Genomic DNA, 17310 nt, shown 5'->3' on the forward strand with positions numbered 1-17310 from the left:
TGCAATAGTACTTCTGCTGCCAAACATTGCCTTTCAACAGCTGTGATGATTAAATATTTCTCAATCAACTGCCATTTCAAACATTTAAACCGTCCCGACAACAGAGCGAATCATAAGGGCTACAGGCAAAATTACCACAAATACTTCAACTCCTGTGCCAGAGTGCTGCTACCATGAGCCAGACAGAGTTACTATTAACTTCATGAACAATTTCCTTATGGCATTTTGTGTATATTGACTGAGATAGAGATACAGAAGTTATACCCATTGTGACTGGCAATACATGGCAAATCTCCCTTTATTACGGCACATACTGGCATTTCTCCCACGTCACATTTATTGTTAACACAAGATTCACATTTCATATTTACCACAAAATGGACTTAGAAAATACTTAAGTAAATATAAAAGTGTTTACTGTTCATATGATATTCAAAAATATCTGTGGTAAGTGTATATTTTGTGAAGTTTGGGTGTCAAATCTTGCTGATCTGATTGTGTTTGTGGTGAAATCGAAAGGAAAGCTGAGGTAAAGTGCAAAGGTTGTTATAGGTGCAGTAACTTGATACAGCTGTGAGTGGTTTAAAAGAGAGAGGCGTCTGTGCAGGTGAGAACAGAGGAAGAAGACATTCACCTGTACAACACTAGAGACACACAGGTAAGGAACAGGCATGGGATTAACCATGCTTCAACTGGTTTCATGTGATTACCTGTCGGCTCATGTTATGGCTATCATGGCTATCCTTCTAATCAATTGACTCCTACAGACTTAATGCAGGTTTCATTTGTATATTTTGTTTAAGTATTATCATGTATAGCTATAGGTCAAATGGCAAATGATGGTGATGAGTTTATGATATTGTATTGGTTTGGAATTATATTTTCAAATTTCAGAATAATGCAGTAAAGTAACTTGAAATTCTGTGTTTTATGTTGGGAGAAATAACCGTTGACATGTGCAGCCTCACCCTGCAATGCATCACTAATCTTTATTTCAAATTAAGAAGTACTTTAAACATTTTGCATTTTATTTTTCAAAAGCTTTTTATGTCAAGTGACAGAACTTAAAATGTCATTACTATTTAGAAACTTGTGCATTATAAGATAATTCTTTCAGCAACTATTTTACTACCACTCATGAGATTAGCTCTCTTAAATTGTCAATCAGTACTACAACAGTCCTATTTTTTGATATTCTGACACCCCTGGATATGCTCTAGTTTTGTGCACTCTAGATTGTCAGACTGGTTAAGTAGGCTTTACTAGGAAACCAAAAATATAACCTGTTTGTATTGGGTCCAAGGTTTTCTACTGAGGCGTGGAGGAAATTACTTTGTGATAAGAATGATTTCAGGCAAATAGTGATTTTGGCTCATGTTTTGCAGATATCAAACTTCAACATGAAGTGGCTCACTGTGCTTTGTCTATTGGTTGTGTGCTTTGTGTGTCTCAGTGTCGCACAAGGTAAACTCGCAATAAACTTCTATACATCTACAATAATTGATAAGATCATAATTTTAATGGTTTAGTAGGGATAATTGATAGGATAATATAGCAGTTCTATCTAGTGGACTTTATGCATCATCACATGTTAATATTTAACTTGAGATGATATATTTTTCATGTTTTATCCTCAGTATCTTATGACGACTGCTGTCTGAAATATTCTAAAAAGCACAGCCGAACTATTCAGAAACATGCAGTTCGTTACAGAATGCAGGAAGTGGATGGTGGCTGCAATCTTCCAGCTGTAATGTAAGTAAATAATGTAAATTATTACTATCAATTACATTTCAAATACTCTATTTCTTCTACGACAACTGTATAAGTACTTCTACTTACTAATAAACTAGCCTAGTTAACCACAACTGCAGTTCCTACTGCCTATTTAATTTGCTCCTGCAGCTGTCTCCCAACATAACAATCACTGCTACTCTACAGCTGGTATTTTGTAGTACTACTGCTAATGTGAAGCTACAATTTCTTATATTACTAAAACAGACAACAACTACCACTACTACTTCTACTTCAATTCTACTACTATTTCTTTTAGGGAGTCTGTCACCATCTGGCAGTTATAATGATATAATGTTTATTAATGTTCACTGCCTTTATTAAAACTAAATAGAAATAAATATAAAACTACAATACATTTCAGAAACTTTGTGAGTTTTCTATTTTTAGCTTCACCCTGAAAAGAGGCAAGGTCTACTGCGTTGACCCTGCTGAGAGATGGGTCCCAAAGCTCATCCGGAGTCTTGAAAGTAGAGCCAAAAAGGTATTTACACAAACAATCTAGGTTGATGATTATTTTGAATTTTAACAACTAAATGTTTATATGATTATCTCTTTACAGCACAAAAAACGGCCATACAAAGGTTGAAGGCAATATAATTAAACCAAGTCTTATCACGCTGTTCCAGTCATAGTTTATGGAAAGCCATTAAAGAAAATGGGCAGCTTAACTTTTGCTTTTGCTGTGCAGGACATAACAGCACCACTTTAGAATATGACAAACTGTTGAAAAAGGGACCATTTTAAAGAGGTGCGTCTCTATATGTTAACCCCGGTTTTCTTGCCTTGTGCCAAAGTACTTTATAAGCTGTTTGGAGTGACACATGTAATGTGATACCTTATAATAAAGTTCTACTAAATCTTTGTCAATACTGTATATTTCTGATTGTAATTTCTAAATGTGTATCATGTGGTGAAACATATTATCTGAGAATTGTGTGGTATTTTTTTTTTTACATATTTTGTGAACTCATTTTGTAACTGTAGCCTACAATATGGCACAATAAACTTACATAACTTTCATTTTGACTAAAGTTTACTGTGACATTTACAATGGCCTTTTCTAAATGAGTTTAGGGTGATGAAACTATTATGTACATATGAACTCACTGCAGTGTGAGATGTGGGAGATATCTCAGTCTAAGTTAAGTGCAAGTACTGTGTGTTTATCACTTAATCAAGATGTTGCAAAGTTCTGACAAGGCTAATGGAGCTCAACAGTGACCCCACCACCACTGGCTTGTAAAGTTACTTTTCATTTTTTCCATCCCGAAAATAATAATTAAATATATATATATGGATGAGGCTGCACTCGACCACTGAGCCACTGCCATCCCATAAACTAATAGTAATGATAGATTTTATTTTTATTGCATTTTACATTTGAAAAACAAATCTTAAAGTGCTAAGAATGAAGCATTGTCTCATTTTATTGACAGTGGCAGTTATTGGAACAGCTTGACATCATTATGAACCCAGTCTAGAACTTGCAGACAGACAAGGATGTTAAAATGATTTATGTTCAATCTCTCACACATAATATCCCTTTTTGGCAATATCTTTCATTTTGAAACCAAAAATAAAACAAAAAAAGTTTCAGAGTGAGTGGTACTAAAATGCACACACTGCTGCTGCTATGATGCAGTGTCCACCACATACTTGTTTCAGTGAAGATGTTATAGCTTTGACTGCAGTGTTCCACAGCTGAATTAAACTTATCCATATGGAGACAAACAGGTGACGCTAAGTTACAGATTGATTAGATCTGCGGAGATGCAGCCATCTCTTAGTAATACATATTTTTCAATGTTTAGATAGATACATGTAATGTCGTATTGTGAAACATTCCAGGCAATAATAACATCTCCATGGAAACAAGCATGTGGCAGACCCTCCAACAGAAAGGTTACATAGTGCACTTTTAATTTCAACTCTTTAACACTCTATTAATCACTGTTTAAGCAATGTTCTCAGACTGGTTTGGCATACATTTCCAGATAACAGTATTTGAAGAGTCTTATTGATCTCAGTGTGATTCATAAAAAGTACTGCCGGGACATGCAGCTGATAAGATCTCAGCATGACTAATGTAACGTGTTTGAACTGTACTGTCTCAGAGATGGATGACTTCCACACTCAAAACTGTAGTACTGTGTAGTAATATTCATGGCACTGACACAGTAGACACAGCACAGGGGGGATTTGGAAAAGGTTTGAACACGTTTGAGGGGCCAGACAAGTGATCAAGAGGAGTGTGTAAGTACAAGTGAAAGAATAGTAAGAATGTAGAAGTAGTAGTTTATTGCCATACTGTGGAACGTACAAAACAAAGCAGTAACATCTGCATGGAAACAAGTAATCTGTAAATCTTCTACCAGAAATGTTACACAGTGCATCATATTTTCCACAGATTTTGGTTGTATGATTTGCTTATTTGACTGATAGTTGTCTGATTTTTTTTTTCTTTTTTAAAATCATTCAGGCATCGTCTCGAAGGAGAGGCAGAAGATGGGTTTTTTCCCCTGCAATATTGGTTGGTTCAACTGGCTCATGGAAGTGGTGAAGTTTAGGAACAGGGTTATTTTTTAAGTTAGAAAATGGGTTATGGTTAAGGTTAGGGTTAGGGAAATGGTTATGGTTAGAGTTTGTTTTAGATTAGGAACAGGTTAAAGTGAGGAAAAATGTATTTGTCACCTACTAGGCTTATCTCAACTTACACCACAGAATAAAACAAATAAATCAAACTACTTTTTAACTTGTTAATTAACTGTTTCTGTATTTATTACTTATTCAAGTATGCATTTGCCTAGATGTAAAAATATCGCTCTGTAACTGTGTATCTCCTAATAAAATTACATTTTAAGACCATCATATCTTTTAATTTACCCTGTCGAGGGTCACATAAAATGATGTGGAGGGCCACATTTGGCCCGCGGGCCTTGAGTTTGACACATGTGATCTACATCAACCATATTATATTTTGAAGCAACATTAACTTTATGTAAGTATAAAAAAAAAACAAAAAACCTACTCTACATCAATACTTCCAGTGGAGGGGCACAGCACTTTCATTCTAATTCACTCACAGCCAAAAACTGCTGGCATAAGATTAGACAGCTTTGTGATAATTATAAGAAAACACCATTTTGACTGGTACCTTATACCAACAGTTAACGTCAGATAAGAAAAGTGTCACTTATAATACCACCAGTGTAGAGATCAGGTGTCTTCTTACTGTTGTTATATAAACAGAACATGACTGACAGTAAAAGTACTATTGCATGCTGGGACACAAATAAATCAGTGTTTGGCATCATACGCAGAAACTGTTTAAGATTTTATCAGAAAAATAACACAAAGTATGCAGTGAGAAAAGGTTATGGAAAATTAGAATTAGCAAATTAGAGGTAAAATAGCTCACAAAGACATAACTTGGCAGAACTGGCATACATTTTTACTGTGCGTTATCACAAAATATCTGTTTATTGTTTGAATGTTTTGTCTTGGATCTTATCAGCAGTGTCAGTAAGATTTTTGTAGAAGGTTTTTCAAGGATTATAAAAAAACTGCAGGCTAGGGCCATATTTTTTGTTTGTTTTTTCATTTTATTTGATAAGAAAATCTACAATGTATTTATTTATTAATGTATTAATCTATAAATTCATGCATTTTCCAATTCAATATTATCTTATCAAAACAACTTCATTGCTCCATTTAAAATATACCAGTACGGGCACAGTCAGAGAATACCACTAGATCAGTCACTGAAAATAGTATGTAGTATTTTGCAGTATATCCCTTTATTATAAATTTTGGGGCCTCTAAAATTCAGATTTTAACCTTTTTACCAACCCAAAAATGTGTTATTATTTATGTATTTTTATTCAGCTTTTGCAATTCACATTTACGATTTGCAATACACATTTAGCATTTGGGTAAAATATGTAATGTATTCATTTTTTGTGATTTATTGGCCATTTTAGTTATTTTAAATATTTCATATGGTCTTATTTGTAAAATATTGATGGAATTTGATTCCATCAATGTGATCAAAGATTGTATAAATGTATAATATAACTAATAGTCCTAAAAATGAAACTACAGCACGCACAAATGTAAAATAATACTTAGGTGGACTTGTTCTATGTCAGGTCATAAAGGAATCTAAACACTGACTGTCACAAATGAGCATCCTTGGTTAAATGTAATCTTTCCAACAAAAGAACATGACTAATTACAAAGTTTTTAAAAGTGCAAATCCACACTTGAAGTACAAAGTAGACGCAATGATGTTTTTACTTTGTTTAGGTCAGTCACAATAATTTTAGCTTATATTCTTCAACCTGGCAAACCCAAACATCCACTGGACAGAAGCCATCTTGCCCATCTCCATTTTTCTCCCCAGGGTGTTTTGCTCTGGGGAATTTCAGGTGTATTTTCTATGACTTAGTGCTGACAGAAATCTGACCTACATTAGCTTTTGGACTTTTTTAGACCTGGTTTAAAATCCAGTAATTACAAGTTTGATAGTTCAGTCCTCTATCAGTCCATTCTGCGAGTATATCATTGGGCCAAATTACTATAGCGTTTCTTTACACAAGTTAATAAATGTCTCACTGTCTCTTGAGGTAACTTGAGGTCTCTTGAGTGCATACAAAGATTATATTAAGTGCTCTCTAAAAATACAGGGAATTTTAATGTACATTTATAAGGAAAATTTGCTCAGATGCAACGTACGTAAAAACAGTGACTTCAACAATATGCCTAAGTAAGAATAAATAAATATTATAATATAAATAAATAAATAAATAAATAAATAAATAAATAAATAAATAAATAAATAAATACATAAATAAATAAATAAATAAATAAATAAATAAATAAATAAATAAATAAATAAATAAATAAATTCAATTCAATTCAATTCAATTCTGGTCTGGTTGAGTTACCTCCTGGTCTCTATTGAAATTGACTATAAAATTTAATGCCATGCTGTGGAACATTGTGGGCAAAGCAATCACATCTCCATAGAGACAAACATATGGCAGACCCTCCACCAAAATGTTACATGGTACACCTTTAAATAAATAAACAATCATAGTAAAATACATTTGAATCGTTTACATAACTTCACAGACAACAGAGCGCTTCTTGTTTAACATACTGTCAGACCCTGCTCTCCACTTGGGCCTGGACTCCTGGACGCAATGACTGTACCCCACTGTTTCCCCTGAGCTCCTTTTCTGAACGCGATGCAACAAAATCCTATACACCCCGGTAATAGGACTCCGCAAATCCAAGTTATTGTTTAACGTATGCACTTTAGTCACACCTAGAGCTTCCAATGCAGTTTTGACATTCATTTCGTCGGCACTAAGGAGATAGTTAGCATTATACAGATTTAAAGGGGTAGGGCAAACAGCTGGGTAGGCATGTGGATATTCGATGCCTTTCAACCATTCACTAGCCAAGATTAGAGGTAAACTTATTCGGTCACTTGGTAGTTGTTTTAGTAGCCCTTGTATGACATCCTTGCATGATTGTGGCACATGTGATGGTATAGTATAGGCACCCAGTAAAATGCATTTTCTCAACCTGCTCGTGTCAGTAGCTTTGAATGGCATAGTCCCAGTAACCATGAAGTATAGAAGTACACCCAGAGCCCACAGATCCGCAGATTGGCCATTGAAAGCTCGGTTTTTAAATAACTCGGGGGCAGCGTACGGAGGAGAGCCACAGGAGGAGCGGAGGAGGTCAGATGGGCAGCACTCGCAGCTCAGGCCGAAGTCGCCCACTTTGATGCAGTAGGTGCTGGTGTAGAACACGTTTTCTGCCTTCAAGTCTCTATGGACGATGTTGTTATCATGCTGTGGAGAAAGCGTGGGATGAAGGTTAGTGCTACTACATGTAATTGTACTTTTTTTTGTATTAATAATTAGTAGAACTTAAAATAATATGAGTGGAAAATGTGTTATTGTCATTTGGAGATGTTTGGACTGAATAATTGTACCCCTCTGCTAGCAACAATGGGGAGTACAGCATATTAAAATTGTGTATTAGTTACCCAACTTTGCAAATCACAATAAATAAATAAACAAATAAACAAACAAATAAAAAAAATAAATAAATAATGAACAGTATATAAAATGTGTTGAAAACCTGTGACCAAAAAATACAAGAAAAAAGTTCAAGTAGTTCATGTGAATTATTGCATAATTAAATAACCAAGTTCCTTTTAATAATAATAATAATAATAATAATAATAATAATAATAATAATAATAATTATTATTATTATTATTATTATTATTATTATTATTATTATTATTATTATTATTATTATTATTATCATCATCATTATTATTATCATCATTATGATTATTATCATCATTATGATTATTATTTCAATTTCAAGACACCCAAAGCGCTTACAGTGTATTATTCATTTACTACACACTTTCAAAGCTCGTTATCACTAATTCTTACTGACAGAAATTTATCCCACGGTTATTACGGTGCCAAGGTGTGGCTGACTCTGTTGACTCCTTTAAAAAGCAGCTGAAGACACTGTTATTCAGACAAGCTTTTAGTTAATTTACTACTCTTTGTCTTATTTTATCTGTTGAACATTTATTGTTGTTGTTTTATCTATTTTTATTTGCACTCTGTAAAGCACTTTGTGATTTTTCTGTGAAAGGTGCTATATAAATAAAGTTTACTTACTTACGCTTAAGGGTCTCCCACATATACTGAATAACTTAATATAGTATTACTGAGGTACCATGACTAACTACATAGATTTTACATTGAGATTAAAACATATCAACAGAAAAATATTATTTCTGTCATAACATAACGTCATGTCATTCTCCTATAGTCAGTTGAAACTAGACTTACACGATCATAAATTACACCTATTTTCAAAGTGAACCATGTCAGATGCATATATGGGCCTCAAATGTTCACATATGTGCACTGACAGATTTAGTACACACAGCACTTATTGTCTCTCTATGGTAAAATAGCTAGAGAGAAAAAGTTGAAAAAAGTAACTACTAATGACTATCCAATATAGAATTTATATGACCATGAAAACTACAATGCATATTTTATGAAGGCAAGGCAAGGCAAGTTTATTTGTATAGCACAATTCAGACACAAGGTAATTCAAAGTGCTTTACAGAATAAGAAAGACATTAAAATCACACAAATCAAAACATAAATAATCACCCAATCTGCAACTCTCTCACCCACTCGTTTGCACCCTTTAAAAACTCTCTCTTGCACTCTTTAAACACTGTCTTGCTCAGTTTAAGAACTTTCCCATTACTTTACAAAAAAACTTTCCTGTCACTTCTCAAATACTTTCCTGTCACTTTACTATGTCTAATAAAAGTCCATCAGTCCATGTTTCTTTTGTCATCATAAAATTACCATTAAAGGAGAAGAGTGCAGAATAAAAACCTTTCAGTCATATGCACAGCTAAACAGAACCGTTTTGAGGTGACTGCTGTTGTGATATTGGACAATGAAAAAGAGAAATAAAAGAAAAAAATGTAAGCCGAAAGGTTTTTCTGGTAAACATTCTTGGTCATAAATTACACACTGATAACTAACCGCTAGATTTGCCTTCACAATCCCTGTTACTTTACCATGTGTTTGAGCGCAGAGATGACTTGTGAGAACACCAGTTTGCTCTCAAGATCTGAGAGGCGCCCCCTGGTGTTGATGCGGGAGAACAGCTCTCCTCCACTGGCGTACTCCATCACCAGATACAGCCTCTTAAAGGTGTCCAGGACTTCATACAAACGCACAATGTTCGGGTGGGACAGTTTCTCCATACAAGAGATCTCGGAGTCAAAAAAGCCATGTGACTTCTTATCCAGGCGAGACTTGTCAAGGATCTTTACTGCCACTCTCTCTATGGAATATATATAACAAAACAAATTATAAAAATAGTCCAAAAGAAAATTGTGCTTGCAGACATGCATCTTGTATAATTATGGGTCAATTTGACGTGACAAAATCATCCTGCCATTAAAAAAAAAATATTATTGTCCCAACTTTTTGACAAGATCTGTCAAAAAGTTGGGACCTAATAATTTGCTACTAAAGGTAGATATTTTCATAATTAAAATTTAATTTCAACACATGTACTAATAATAATTGTATTTACTAGTGCCTGCAACTAAATGTGTTTGTTATTAGAAGAGATTACAGTGCTCAATGACAATAAAATCAGCAGACAAGTTACACAGTCTATAGTAAATACAAATGTACCCTTAATACATTAATTATAGTGGGATTATGTGTTAATATAAAACTATTTAAGTCTGCTATATGGGCAGTGGAGACAAAGTGAATGGACATGTAATGTTTATAAAAGGGATTAGCTCCTCTTCAGTCCGGCACGTGCAGTGACCCAGACTGGATTATGTCTATCATATAGATGTCATATAGATGTCAATGAACCTTAATATACACCCAATTTTAAAGGTGTGTGTATTATCAAAGCAAATCTAAACTATTTGGGGGCCTGTCCAGATTATAATCGTCATTTCTTTTTATTTTTTCCAGTTTACTCAGCCACTTAATTAAGACTGACAGCTGACTCGGAGTGTTTACAATATGGGGTTGTCTCAAATGTTTCTTAAATAAATACAAGACTATACTTAAAACATTAGTTAGAACCAACATACAAGTTTCTAAGCAGAGAAACATATACATTGATTAGATAAGAAGAGAAAACAGATAACCAAAATTGCACTCAAGCAAGTAAAAGTATGTTGTCAGAGGAGTACTTCAAAAAGTTACTCAAAAAGTTACTCAAGTAATATATATATATATAAACATGAAAAAGGGTATTTGCTCTCACCTTTGGTCACCACGTGCACGCCCAGTCTGACAGAAGAGAAGTTCCCAGATCCAATCTCTCCTCTGAGCTCGTACAGTCCCACGCGGCGCCCAAAGGTCACCTCCTCCATGACCCTCTCATTGTGCTTCAGCTCGTAACAGGCCTGTCCGAAGACTGTGGAGCGCAGGGCATCCTCCTCTTCCTCCTCGCCTCCACTGACCCGATTAAAGGATTGGGATTTTTCTCTTCTCAGTTTTGTAGAGTTCTCGCAGAAAATGCTGTCTTGGCATGGAGGAGGTTTGAGATGAGCCCCTGAAATAAGAAGAAATTAATGTCAAATCCTAGTCAAGTCAATAATTCAAGAAAGGTTGGAAAACTATTGCTGTCTCTACTTGCACTTTTCTTTGTAGTTCACTAAAAAGGATATTAAAGTAAATCTTTTGTTTTTTTTAATGTTAATTTCATTTACATTTTATGACAACTAAATCTCATTTTGAATGAGGAAAGCATCTAAAAAGTTGCGACCGGATAAGAGGGCTGGAAAAGAAAGTTTCATGATGTGTTTTTAATTGAGGAATGCTGCAATTCATGGGTTTCAAGCTAATCATTTTGATTTATGAGGACTTTTCCCCATTTAAAAGACATATAATATTTGCTTAATTGCTATGGCGGCGGAGGATTGTTGCCATATGAAGTTTGCATGTTCTCCCTGTGTCTGGGAGGGTTTCCTTTGGGGACTCCAGTTTTCCCCATTAACCCTAAACATGCATCATAAGTACGATTCTCCAGCTAAGGTGGTCCTGACCAAACATACCAACAATGTCATGGAGATGCTCCAGCTGTGGAGATGCCCTTGCAGCATTGGAGGACGGGTCAAATGCAGAGGACAAACTTTCCGATGTGGACAATGAAGTATACCTTACCTTATATTTGTGTTATGTTCTATGGGCATCCAATGTATTTCAAATTGTATTTGAGAGGTATTGCATGCCATTAAAATTAGATATACCGGTAATTTGATTTGTCATTGTGGAATAGTAATACCTGTGCTATATTAACATTTGGGTATAAAATCAGCAAATAGATATATTTTGTGGTTACATCTTTAAATGTATGGTTTGAAATAGCTTTTGGTAAAAAAAACACTGACACTGAATACTTACATGTTTTGCCTCTGATGGTCCTCTTTGCCTTTTCAGTGTTGACAACATTATGTCTGCTTTTTAAATACATGATTCCTAGGTAGTCTTATTGTTGCTGCTTGCACTGGATTTCAATAATAAAAAAAACTAAATTGTCTCTAAAAGTCTTTAAAAGCAGATGCATAAATGAGTATTCCTCCAGTATTGGTCCAGATGTGAGGTGGCTCTCTCCCGGTCTGGTCTCAGGGCTGAGATAATCCTGGCTGTGATTCTGGAGTGGTGGACTCCTCCCTGAAACAGCAGATTAGGATCATGACAGGATCATCACAAAAAGGGTCAGTGGGCTTAACACTGAGAAACTACATATGATGAGATAGCATTATTTCTGCATGACTCAGTCTATGTTTTCACCAGATTCCTTTATACAAACTAGAAGAGCTTGAGATGTATTTATTGTAAGCATTAGTTTGGATATAATTCATATTTCACATTGGTCAATAAAATGCATGCATTAATCTGATATTGCAGATTTCATCGATAAATAAATAAATAGTTTACTAATTAAATACATTCTACAATTGAACACACATTTCCATTTGTTGAGGTATGTTTTGTAAATTACGTTGTGCATAATAATATTTTAAAGTAAAGTATTCCCCAAATTATAAAAGTGTGCCACATTTGATTTAAGATAAAGTCAATGAGTTTAGGTTTGGTAGGTCCAGAATCATATCTCACTGTAGTTGTAGCACTAAATTACAAAAGTGCAATGACATTGACAATCTACATCTTAACAGTCTAAACTGTGCCACCTGTAATGACTGCAGTGAAGTGTAGTGTCTGGTGCACAGGAGGCCAGAGGAGACGTCCCGCCCACTCAGACTGACCCAGACAGAGCAGAGACAGACAGCTCTCAGGGGCTAGACTCTGTGTCTGTACCACAACTGCCCTACCGAGCACCATGAGGGATTGTCTATGGTCTCATCATTCATAAGCTCCATGGCCCACTAAGTCTAATACAGAGATTAACATGATCACATGGACATGTGCACCACTGCCAGAGCTGTATAGTGGATTTAAATGGGGTTGTTTAAAGTTAGTGTTATCAAGAACTATTAATCCTTAAAAGGAAGAAACTAGCTAGAGATAAAGATATAATAGTAGAAGTTATAGGATGAAATAGAAACATTAATGGTTACTAATGGAACAGAAACACAAACATTGGAAGAAAGAAACTAATCATCTATAATCACCTATAATCTGTCTACAGTTTCACTAATAATGGTTTTAAAATAACACGATTCTCCATCAGTAACATTTCCCTAATCAGATTACCCAAAATATTGAGAGTAAACCTGACATTTGAAAAGATTTGTTTTGGCTATGTTAAAGGATCAGGGATCAGCTATAGAAACTGGAGAGGTCACACCTTGATGAAAGAGTGCAGCCTGAGGCTGACGACCGTCTGAACAATGATCCTCCTAATCCAGGGAAAATGAGGATCACATTAACACTTCAAACACAAACATGCAAATGACAGAACCAGCAATCAACAACTGCTTTGATTTGGACAGATTTTTTCCAATATCTTTCAGTAATAGAGGCAAATTGATTTTCTCTAGATCGTTCTATTGGCCTAACTCATGAGAAAACTGTCTCTGTTCACATATATTTTCACAATTATTTCAAATAGCATCCCAGATAAAGCACAACTAAGTTTAATGTAAAAATCATCCATTTCACTGTTTGCAACTAAAGAAAGTAAAAGCCTTGCTGAACATTGCTGAGCTGTGGCCATTTGTCCCCAGTAGAATAAACAGAGAGGTGCTGCTCTCTTCTCCCGCGCTGTGCTGGCTCTCTGCTGTTATTGTTGTCTTGTTTTAGTGGAGGTGCTAAACACCGTCCCCCTGAGATAAAAGATGATTAATGCTGAGAATGTGACACGTTAATGGCCCCGAGCTGCTCCAGCCTCATTTTGCTCGGAGCTACAGAGCCTTTGAAGTGCTGTCTCCTCTAAATGGTATTCAACATGGAAATTTGATTATCCTTCTCACCACTTCCAGAGACATCAGGCCTGAAGCTGATCCCATATAAATATCCCTGTCCTCAGAGGACCACAGTCACACTCAGGTCTAGCTCAAACTCAGGACTCAGGACAAACCCAGAACGAAACCAGGATTTACAGCATGGACCCAGTCTGGATCTGTCTGCTCCTGTCTGCTCTCTACATCACCTGTAAGTACTGCTGTGCTCTGGGATATACATAAAGTCTGTTTAGACAGGGTGAACTTAATAATATCCATTTGAGATAACATTATCATGCATTTTAGCCTGTGGTCCCACGTGTATCCTGTGGGCTACAGCATTTGTTAGGCACTTATTTTTTGACTAACATCTCATATTGCTTAAATCACTTCTAATAGCATGATAGCATGAACCATCAGTAATTATAACTTGTGTTTATGTTGGTGTGTGTATGTTTACTTACAGCTGTGTGTTAATAAAATGCCTTCCATTGTGTTGTCCTCCAGTGCCCGGAGTATGGAGTAAACACCTTGACCACAGAAACCTGTTCACTCAGAGAATCTGCTGCAAGAGACAGAGCCACTTTGTTTACATTGGTCAAGGTAAATTAGTCACTATTTGTGAGACATTTATATGGGATAGGATACTTCATACTAGTAGATTTGGAAAGTAAATGCATTATACTATTTAGTCCTAAGATATACTGGCTCCGTGCCCCCTGTTTTGGACAACCCTTGAATTTAGTCAGAAACACTGTATTCATTTTCTCTTCTGTGTTTCCTCAGACATTTCCGGGGCTCCTGTGAACGTGGACGTGGGCACGTGCAGACCGCACTGTGGAGGAGCTCTCCGGGCCAATGACGCGCCTCAGAGGGACTCCAAACACCCGTCCATGCTGGACTTCATCAGGAGCAAAAAGGTCAGGGCATGTACTACCTCCTAACACCACAAGGGGACGCCATAGAGCTGTAAAAATTATTACACCGGGGTGTGAATTTTGTCGAGCACAACAAAATGTTTGAAATCGTGCGTATCGTTTTAGTTTGTTTACTAGGTGATTTTAATTACATTTTGTAAATAAATAAATAAATAAATAAATAAATAAATAAATAAATAAATAAATAAATAAATAAATAAATAAATAAATAAATAAATAAATAAATAAATAAATAAATAAATAAATAAATAAATAAATATATGTAAAAATATACTGTATTCACTGATATTCTAGCATACTTTTACGTCTATTTGACCGTGTCTGCGCTATAAACATGCACTTAAATCTGACTGATTGTATTTACTTGCAGCAGAGGACGCGCGTGGCTGCTGTCCCGTACATCCCGGAGCAGAAGCAGCTGCCCTCGTGCGGCCTGGAGCAGGTGTGCGAGCCCACGGGGATGCGCGTGGAGCGGGTGCTGCTGTTCGAGGGTCCGCGGGAGGTGGAGGTCATCGAGGACTGCCACTGTGAGGTCAAACTGACGCAGTGCCTGCGCGTCCCCGCGCTCAGGACTTACTACGCAGAGACTCCGTATGAAAGTGTCATTGACGTGGGACGGTGCTCCAGGTCCAAAGGCGCGCCAGGTGAGCCTCCTTTACACCTACAGTAAAAATGTCACAAACAAAACAAGTATAAATACGTGCTGCCAGGTGTGGTTACATGGACAGCAGTAAACTACAGGACAGCCTCCAAACAGGGATAAAAGGCATCAAAGACCTACCACCAATACAGTCCCACCATACAAAATAAGGGCCCATACTTATTTATCATTAATTATCAACGATTATATACAATTGAGATTATATAATGTAATGTAGTAGAGGTTGGTTTCAAATCATGCATCAATATGTGAAATCATTTTAGTTTTGGTTTAACCTCACTGATCTGAATTTAAAATAACCTGAGCTACTGTTGGTCCACAGAGGGCTTCTCCTGCGTCCCCACTCAGTTTGACTCTGCACTGGTGGAGACACCAAACAAAGTGGAGGTGATTCAGACAGTGGAGGCATGTGAGCTGAAGGAAAGCTGCTACAGAGTCGCTCATGTGGAGTATTACTACGAGACTGTGCAGCACAAGGACGGGGTCAAAGAGGAGAGGCTCAAGGTGTGTACCTCAATACCACAGTCCATCATATTTAACCTTCATAATAGAAATATTTTAATAGCTTGACTCATGCAGGGGTGCCTGATGAGCATGGCTTAGTTAGCACTGGGGTCATTTAAATTGTGACTTTCACACCTGCTTTTGTGCAGAGCTGAGAGGAAGTGGGCTCAGCTGGGGGCAGACTGTAATTAAGTGTCTTTATTCATTGAACACTTTTGTGGAAGACACCACTTAATCACAGCATTCACTGAGCAGTCTGGCACCGCACAGTCTGGCCCAGCCTTTATGATGCGCAGGGCAGTCCACGCACCCCAATACACACAACACAGTAAGGGTCTGTCTAGTGACACAGACCCCTATTCATATTTAACTTATGAAGTGACTATATCATAAACCCAGTTCAAGATAAACTAGAGTAATAAATAGTGCATTGGTATTATGTATGGCTCTGAATAAACAAAAGTCCTAAAGAGTTGAGTCATGTATGATATGAAAACAAATGGTGGTTTCAGGGCAGCTGGCTGCTCTAAATTAGATAAATATTTGTGACCTGCTGAGCTCATTGCACTTTCTCTGTTTTGCAAATGTTTCAGGAAATAGATGTAGGCAGATGTTTGGGAGGCTGCTCTTCAGGAAACCGCTGTCTTCTCAGGTAAGTAACAGACAGAGCACCGTCCCCCAAGTCTCATCACAGTTACCCGCCATTCTCGACACCTTCAACAGTGTTGATCCTTATTGACCAAATGTCCATTTTATGGCCCTTTAGACAAACACAGCTTTAAATGTAAAGACACATGCCTTTTATATTTACATATTATACATTACATTTACCTGGTGTAATCATGAGGCAGGATGTATTGACATTGTATTAAATATGCTATTCTGTGTTACAGAAGTCCATCGGATCCTGCAATCTGTCACTTGTGGGCAGAGCGTCAGTTGAGCTCGTGTGTGCCTCAGGAATACGAGAGTCACAGCTTCATGAACCAGTATGGACAGATGCGCACAGTGCTCTCCATAAGCTCCTGTCTGTGCCAAGAGTAAACCCTGAACATGGACCAAAACCCCTCAATGTACTGTACAAAGACTGAACAGAGAATGTGGCTGCAGACCACTTGTCCCTCCACACTTTATAAAACTTGTCTAAATTACTATTGTATTATATGTAATATATGTAAAAAGAGTATTTTGTAAATAAAATTATAGTACATTACTTCCTCTTCTCTTTTTATTTTTTAATACATACATATAATACATAAGATTTGTCAGTAAACCAAAGACCAGTATCTATCACGTAAATCCTTTACATCAACAAAGCAGCTTTATCAAGACAAGGAAATACACAGTGGCTCAAACAAACTGTCACATATGACATCCACATTTTATCCAGAATT

The 17310-nt window shown here is 36.4% G+C and overlaps 3 protein-coding genes across 3 annotated transcripts; 2 read left to right on the top strand and 1 right to left on the bottom strand.

Annotated features, from left to right (window-relative positions):
- Positions 1-565: 565 nt before the first annotated feature.
- ccl25a (chemokine (C-C motif) ligand 25a) lies at positions 566-2664 on the top strand. Its single transcript, XM_033982685.2, has 5 exons — positions 566-658; positions 1386-1464; positions 1638-1755; positions 2185-2278; positions 2357-2664. The coding sequence occupies exons 2-5, from the start codon at positions 1401-1403 to the stop codon at positions 2381-2383; spliced, it is 303 nt and encodes a 100-aa protein (XP_033838576.1). The 5' UTR covers positions 566-658; positions 1386-1400; the 3' UTR covers positions 2384-2664.
- A 4250-nt stretch (positions 2665-6914) lies between these two features.
- On the bottom strand, positions 6915-11904 carry LOC117385410 (serine/threonine-protein kinase NIM1-like). Its single transcript, XM_033982704.2, has 4 exons — positions 11811-11904; positions 10669-10959; positions 9446-9714; positions 6915-7661 (listed from the first exon to the last, which is right to left on the bottom strand). Exons 1-4 carry the CDS (start codon positions 11878-11880, stop codon positions 6915-6917), a joined length of 1377 nt encoding a protein of 458 aa, XP_033838595.1. The 5' UTR covers positions 11881-11904.
- Positions 11905-13975: 2071 nt separating this feature from the next.
- pnhd (pinhead) lies at positions 13976-16977 on the top strand. Its single transcript, XM_055228245.1, has 8 exons — positions 13976-14024; positions 14321-14416; positions 14600-14733; positions 15122-15378; positions 15527-15542; positions 15737-15916; positions 16510-16568; positions 16810-16977. The coding sequence occupies exons 1-8, from the start codon at positions 13976-13978 to the stop codon at positions 16958-16960; spliced, it is 942 nt and encodes a 313-aa protein (XP_055084220.1). The 3' UTR covers positions 16961-16977.
- Positions 16978-17310: the final 333 nt, after the last annotated feature.

This window comes from Periophthalmus magnuspinnatus, chromosome 17 (genome assembly GCF_009829125.3).
Source record: "Periophthalmus magnuspinnatus isolate fPerMag1 chromosome 17, fPerMag1.2.pri, whole genome shotgun sequence".
Lineage (NCBI taxonomy): Eukaryota > Metazoa > Chordata > Actinopteri > Gobiiformes > Gobiidae > Periophthalmus > Periophthalmus magnuspinnatus.

Coding starts and splice junctions, on each gene's coding strand:
- LOC117385410 (XM_033982704.2), bottom strand. CDS start 11,880: ATGTATTTAAAAAGCAGACATAATGTTGTCAACACTGAAAAGGCAAAG. Junction 10,960..11,810: donor GACCATCAGAGGCAAAACAT/GTAAGTATTCAG, acceptor TTCTTATTTCAG/GGGCTCATCTCAAACCTCCT. Junction 9,715..10,668: donor CGTGCACGTGGTGACCAAAG/GTGAGAGCAAAT, acceptor TATATTCCATAG/AGAGAGTGGCAGTAAAGATC.
- pnhd (XM_055228245.1), top strand. CDS start 13,976: ATGGACCCAGTCTGGATCTGTCTGCTCCTGTCTGCTCTCTACATCACC. Junction 14,025..14,320: donor GTCTGCTCTCTACATCACCT/GTAAGTACTGCT, acceptor GTTGTCCTCCAG/TGCCCGGAGTATGGAGTAAA. Junction 15,917..16,509: donor TCAAAGAGGAGAGGCTCAAG/GTGTGTACCTCA, acceptor CAAATGTTTCAG/GAAATAGATGTAGGCAGATG.
- ccl25a (XM_033982685.2), top strand. CDS start 1,401: ATGAAGTGGCTCACTGTGCTTTGTCTATTGGTTGTGTGCTTTGTGTGT. Junction 1,465..1,637: donor GTGTCTCAGTGTCGCACAAG/GTAAACTCGCAA, acceptor TTTTATCCTCAG/TATCTTATGACGACTGCTGT. Junction 1,756..2,184: donor TGCAATCTTCCAGCTGTAAT/GTAAGTAAATAA, acceptor TTCTATTTTTAG/CTTCACCCTGAAAAGAGGCA.